At 41.5% G+C, this 7,177-nt stretch overlaps 1 protein-coding gene across 2 annotated transcripts in view; it reads right to left on the reverse strand.

Moving 5' to 3' along the window:
* LOC123997502 (failed axon connections homolog) overlaps window positions 1–7,171 on the reverse strand; it is a 31,581-nt gene extending 24,410 nt beyond the window's left edge. The window contains exons 1-2 of one of the 2 annotated variants that reach the window (XM_046301809.1): window positions 6,543–7,171; window positions 4,529–4,650 (exon numbers count right to left, since the gene is read on the reverse strand). In XM_046301809.1, coding sequence (XP_046157765.1) covers window positions 4,529–4,650; window positions 6,543–6,578 — 158 coding nt within the window. In that variant the 5' untranslated portion in view covers window positions 6,579–7,171. Of the gene's footprint in view, window positions 1–4,528; window positions 4,990–6,542 lie in introns of those variants that run through there. The other variant, XM_046301808.1, reaches the window with a different exon arrangement.
* Between the last annotated feature and the right edge of the window lie 6 nt (window positions 7,172–7,177).

Genomic DNA, 7,177 nt, shown 5'->3' on the forward strand with positions numbered 1-7,177 from the left:
CTTCTTCTGGATCACCCATATGCTCTCTTACAAACTTCAGACGGTCCTGGACATGTACTGGCTTAAGCAGGGGGACACGTCTGGCACTGCAGGATTTGAGTCCCTTTCGGGGGAATGTGTTACTGATGGTAGGCTTTGTTACTTTGGTCCCAGCTCTCTGCAGGTCATTCACTAGGTCCCCCTGTGTGGTTATATCATTTTGACCCCACGGGGTGAGATCTTGCATGGAGCCCCAGATCGAAGGAGATTATCAGTGGTCTTGTATGTCTTCCATTTCCTAATAATTGCTCCCACAGTTGATTTCTTCAAACCAAGCTGCTTACCTATTGCAGATTCAGTCTTCCTAGCCTAGTGCAGGTCTACAATTTTGTTTCTGGTGTCCTTTGACAGCTCTTTGGTCTTGGCCATAGTGGAGTTTGGAGTGTGACTGTTTGAGGTTGTGGACAGGTGTCTTTTATACTGATAACAAGTTCAAACAGGTGCCATTAATACAGGTAACGAGTGGAGGACAGAGGAGCCTCTTAAAGAAGAAGTTACAGGTCTGTGAGAGCCAGAAATCTTGTTTGTTTGTAGGTGACCAAATACTTATTTTCCACCATAATTTGCAAATAAATTCATAAAAAATCCTACAATGTGATTTTCTTTCTCATTTTGTCTGTCATAGTTGAAGTGTACCTATGATGAAAATTACAGGCATCTCTCATCTTTTTAAGTGGGAGAACTTGCACAATTGGTGGCTGACTAAATACTTTTTTGCCCCACTGTACATTCCATTACCAAAAACCCCACATATCTTTAAGATGTTTGCTAATTTCTCTCCATAATGAGGGAGGATAATGACATTTCACAGAAGTAACAAGTATAGGTAGACCTACCAATTAGTTAGTGTTTTTACTGATATCAAGTTTGTCTATGAATTAAGTAATTTAAAATTCGTAATTCTGTTACCAAATCGGCAACGGAATTATTGCAAAATCAGTCACGGAATTACTGCAATTTAAATGGGAAATCATACTAGTCACGCATCACACTCGGGTCACCTGCTACTGTCCTCCCTTCAACCGGCATACTGTAATGTTCAGCACATAACTGTGTTTCCCTTTCTGTTACCTGTTGGTCCAATCAGAGAGGAAGAGGCGAAGCGAGAGGGTTTATTGCTGTCAAAATCTGTCCATGATAAGCAGACCGATAAGCAGACCGATAAGCAGACCGATAAGCAGACCGATAAGCAGACTGCCTGCCTTCCCGCCTTTGGGACAACAACTCCCATTGTTAGGGCGGAGACAAGACCATCTTACAGCATCTCAGGTCAAAGCAAGACTGTGAAAACAGTCTGGACAACACCTCCCTCTCTCTCTGCTGCTCTCTCTATTTTTTTCTCTCTCCAGTTAATGTCACATCTCCTGGCTCTTACTGTAATAAGCATCCTCATTGAACGTTGAAAAGTAGTTGGAATTTGGTCATTCTGCCCTGGCTGGACCAAATCTGAACCAATCAAAGATGTCTATGTTTCACAAGTTTGGACAGCACAGTACAGCACAGTAGAGAACAATAGAGTACAGAATAGTACTGTAAAGAAAAGCGGAGTACTGTACTGTACAGTAGAGCACACAAGTACTCTGCTGAACTCTACTGTAATGTGCTGTGCTCTACTGTGATGTCCAAACATAGACGTCTATGATGGTTTCAGATTTGGTCTGGTCCGGACCAACCAAATGTGATTTTGTTTGGGGGTGGAGGTCAACACAATAATATTCAGTGTGTAGAATAATACCCAAATATGTAAAAGAAGGATATTGCATATTTCTACATTTGTTTACATATTCAGGATACAGCACCATGAAAATATGATATTCATATATCAATCACATTTATTTATGAAGCCCTTATAACATCAGCTGATGTCACAAAGTGCTATACAGAAACCCAGCGTAAAACCCCAAACAGCAAGCAATGCAAATGTAGAAGCACAGTGGCTAGGAAAAACTCCCTAGAAAGGCAGGAACCTTGAAAGAAACCTAGAGAGGAACCAGGCTCTGAGGGGTGGCCAGTCCTCTTCTGGCTGTGCGGTGTGGATATTATAACAGTACATGGCCAAGATGTTCAAATGTTCATAGATGACCAGCAGGGTCAAATAATAATAATCACAGTGGTTGTAGAGGGTGCAACAGGCGAGCACCTCAGGAGTAAATGTCAGTAGGCTTTTCATAGCCGTTCATTCAGAGTTAGAGACAGCCGGAGAGAGAGAGAGTCGAAAACAGCAGGTCCGGGACAAGGTAGCACTTCCGGTGAACAGGTTAGGGTTCCATAGCCGCAGGCAGAACAGTTGAAACTGGAGCAGCAGCACGGCCAGGTGGACTGGGGACAGCAAGGAGTCATCAGGCCATGTATATATATCCATAATTATCCATTTTTGTATAGTACAGATCATGGACCCATGATCTAATTTTAGTTACCGTAACTATATTACCAGTTGTAAATCCACTTCACCAACTGTAGTACAATAACAAACAAAACAATTCTAACTCAAGGTGTCATGTCATAGCTGACACCCCATTCTATCTGCAGAATTTTAAAAGATCTTAATTCAGAGTAGATATTTAACCGTTTTTGCATTAAAAACTGAGGGAATTTTTATGTTACAAAACTTTGCATCTGCACAGTTCTTCCAGTAAATGTGATTTTGTGAAATGTTCTGTGTAAATTGATCAAAGTTGTCTTTGTGCATAGAGTTGTATGGTTTGTTAAACTTCGAAATGAATGTTTTTGGTTGGCATACATTTTAAAATGACTTATTTTCTAGAAGTCCAGGGCCTATGCCAACTGCAAAATGGGTATTTATTTTTGGTGCAGGGAAGTCTTCCATGAAGTGTGTGTGTAATCTAAGGCAAAGCGTAATTCTGTTACCGTTGAATTGCCCTAGAACAACCTGTCCCTTCACTATATTTAAGTCACCAGTCTAAACACTCATGCACACAAGTATACACAGATACAATACACAATTTCACGATAATGAGATAAATAATGAGATGGTAAAGTCCTCATCATATTACTGACTCCATGGTATTCAATGGGCCTACAGCAGGAAAAAGAAAACTTGGGGATTTGTCTGAACTTCTATTTCAATCCTCTACTACCCTTGAAATCAAGGCCTGTGAGGTGAATCATGCTTGTGAAAATCTGATAAGGGTCCTTGCATTTCCACCCCACAGTTTTTAATGGTGGGTGACTGACACTGACATAAATGTTGGCTTTAATAATTAAACATAACCAACAGTCAGGGGCATGCTGCCTTGCAATTACTCTAGTTCATACCTAAATGAATGTAATGAATTATAGCCTACATATGTCCAAGAGAGCAGGAATGGACTCCATCCAAAGTCAGTTACATCAGCAGGCATTTTGTAACACCTTGAAATTCGACTTGAATTTATGGAAATAAATATGCATGTTTATAAATGATAGCCTACTTTGGCTAATCAAATGTATAGGATAGGTTTTCGGTACAATGATCTTGCGCAGGACAGTCTACTACAGAATAAACAACTCACATTCCCACAAAATGTCGCTCTCCACACAACTGTGGAGTTGAAACCATCGAAACGACGCAGGCTACGTCGCGGAAATTCTGGACCGTGCAAAAGAAACACTATTGTATTCAGGGGTAGATACAGGGAGTTCCTTTGATAATAATTACTCAAAGGGATTGCATAGAACAGACGTGCTGCAGGTTTACAGTCAAAATGTAGTTTTCTATGGTAGAAGCATGATAATAGTAGGTTTATGCGACGTGATTCAGCAATGTTTCCAAATTAGGAAATGCAAAGCCATTCCTGTGATATTATATGGAGCCACTGTTACAGAATGTACCAAAACGCATAAATGCTTGAGATACGACTGTGTGGGGACAGGAGCGCCATTCATTATGTTAACAATAGGCCTGGATTAATCTTCCTTCTCAAATATTAAAACAGACGCATTTCATTCAACATTAGGTTTGTAGCCAAACGTCCGCTTTCACTAAATATAAATCTTAAAATAGCTCACGTGAGAGGTTAGTAAAGGTTAGTAAAGGTAATTCTGACACCACTGCTGCAGTGCTAGAGAAAATCATATTTACGCTCAGGATATGGCATAAGACCTGACGCGTAATTTTCCACATTCCAATATTTTTGCATCTCCTGCCTCAAACAGCTGCACATTCTAGCCTACAGTGCAGGAAGGGATGATTCCGCGAATATATGAACAAAGGTAAACAAACGACAGCAATATTCTTTTTTTTTTTAGAGATGTCAAGAGCAGCTGTTCAAAAGTGACAGCAAGTGCGCACCCCCAGGAAACACACTCTCAGCCCATCCCCGAGGGTATGAATTATTTTATAAAGTTAGATCATTATTGTGAATACAGTAGATTAAGCATACGCAAACACAGCCTAAGCATCACACAAATAAATGCACACATTTGATCATGTGAACCAATACCCTTGCAGATTGTGTCATTGGAGCATATTTTTGCCATTGTAGCCTACCTGATGGCGAGCAGCTCGTGTAATAAGTAGGCAGCAGCAGCGAGGAGGGCACCGCCGGTGATATAGATGGTTTTCTTCCACCAGGAATCCGACCCCAATCCCGACATGGTCCCACCGTAGTCCTGTTGTAAAGGGAATGCGACGATATAGCCATATAGAGAGTGAGGCTCGTCGGAGCCACATATCCCCAAGGGCAGGCTGTGATTCCGCCCGAGTTCAACCACACACGGTCGGGACGAGGCGAAACCAGACCCCCACATACTCTATCAATCGCCGCGTGGCGCCTGCGTTCTCTCGCAAATCACTCTCGGCTTCATCAATATGTCACAACAGTCCTATGTTGCATGGCGATATGCTACTTAATATATGCTATCTGCCAAACATTAGAAATATACATATTCCGGCCTGATGGTGCCCGCACCCCCAGCTCGGCATCCTCCGCCAGCCCTCGGAGCCTTTGTTCCAATGGAAACTAGTGGCAGACTGAGTACTTCCCTAACATCTGAGCCTCATGACAACAAAACCACCACACAAGTTGATGGGGATAGTTTGGGTTTATGCGGTTTTTGATTTGAAATCATTTTTAAAAACGAAGGCTTTAATATTTATTTCACCTTTATTTAACCAGGTAGGCTAGTTGAGAACAGGTTCTCATTTGCAACTACGACCTGGCCAAGATAAAGCATAGCAGTGTGAACAGACAACACAGAGTTACACATGGAGTAAACAATTAACAAGTCAATAACACAGAGAAAAAAAGGGGAGTCTATATACAATGTGTGCAAAAGGCATGAGGAGGTAGGCGAATAATTACAATATTGCAGATTAACACTGGAGTGATAAATGATCATGTACAGGTAGAGATATTGGTGTGCAAAAGAGCATAAAAGTAAATAAATAAAAACTGTGGGGATGAGGTAGGTGAAAATGGGTGTGCTATTTACCAATAGATTATGTACAGCTGCAGCGATCGGTTAGCTGCTCAGCTAGCTGATGTTTGAAGTTGGTGAGGGAGATAAAAGTCTCCAACTTCAGCGATTTTTGCAATTCGTTCCAGTCACAGGCAGCAGAGTACTGGAACGAAAGGCGGCCGAATGAGGTGTTGGCTTTAGGGATGATCAAAGAGATACACCTGCTGGAGCGCGTGCTACGGATGGGTGTTGCCATCGTGACCAGTGAGCTGAGATAAGGCGGAGCTTTGCCTAGCATGGCCTTGTAGATGACCTGAAGCCAGTGGGTCTGGCGACGAATATGTAGCGAGGGCCAGCCGACTAGAGCATACAAGTCGCAGTGGTGGGTAGTATAAGGTGCTTTAGTGACAAAATGGATGGCACTGTGATAAACTGCATCCAGTTTGCTGAGTAGAGTGTTGGAAGCAATTTTGTAGATGACGTCGCCGAAGTCGAGGGTCGGTAGGATAGTCAGTTTTACTAGGGTAAGCTTGGCAGCGTGAGTGAAGGAGGCTTTGTTGCGGAATAGAAAGCCGATTCTTGATTTGATTTTCGATTGGAGATGTTTGATATGGGTCTGGAAGGAGAGTTTGCAGTCTAGCCAGACACCTAGGTACTTATAGATGTCCACATATTCAAGGTCGGAGCCATCCAGTGTGGTGATGCTAGTCGGGCATGCGGGTGCAGGCAGCGATCGGTTGAAAAGCATGCATTTGGTTAGGGTAATAATATAGGGTAATATAGGGTAATAGGCCAGGCCTTAAATCATGATTATAAAGACATATGCAAAATACATTGTATTTACATTGATTTCGAAATGCAAATTAAATGGTTTAAGCAATTGTGTTGTTTTCTTGGAGCAATGTTATATGGGCAATTTCACTATTCATTGTCACTAAGTCCTGCAATATCTCCATAGCAACATTTAGGCTTAGTGTTTAGCCATTATTGAATGCACAACACACTCTTCGAGTGCTATAACTACTGGTGCATGTTCAACAACAACGTACTTGCATAGCAGGTGCATGCTTTTGGCTACTTTAGCTGAAGTCGGTTATACTCACATTGCAGTAACTTCGGAAGTGTAAAAAGGCATTCATCTTGGAGAATACTGCGTGCGACCAATGTGCTTTCCGTTGTGATTGTTTGGACCATACCTAATATTGCGAAACAACTTTGCTTGAAAACTGGATTGCGCTTTCGTAAGAATTCTATAATGTAAGGTCAGTTACATCACTGGTACCCCTCAGTCTTGAGCTAGTGCCAAACAACAATGTATATAAACCCTGGATTGCTAATACTATGTATTGGCCATTGAGAGGCTTTGAAGCCACCGGTCGGGCAAATTGGCACTCCCCAGTTGGAACAGTCCTTCATAGGAATGAATGGAATTCTACAGTATTTCAATTTAATGTTAAGAACAAAATTACATGTATTTAAGTATTTGTTTGTTGTCGTGGGGACCGTAACATTAATCTCTAAAAAAAAAGATATACTTGGAAGAAAATGTTTTTATGTTCAGCTCACATAATAATTTAAAAGTGCATTACGGTGTATGTAATAGAATAAACGAGGCAAACACTAATGTATACATTAATAAATTGATTTCTATAGCTTCCAAAATATATTTTTTACAACGGTGGGAGAGTGCCAAGAAGGAGGCATGGGGGCCTATCAGTCATCGAGTGTATATATAAAT

This window comes from Oncorhynchus gorbuscha, linkage group LG15 (genome assembly GCF_021184085.1).
Source record: "Oncorhynchus gorbuscha isolate QuinsamMale2020 ecotype Even-year linkage group LG15, OgorEven_v1.0, whole genome shotgun sequence".
NCBI classification, from domain to species: domain Eukaryota; kingdom Metazoa; phylum Chordata; class Actinopteri; order Salmoniformes; family Salmonidae; genus Oncorhynchus; species Oncorhynchus gorbuscha.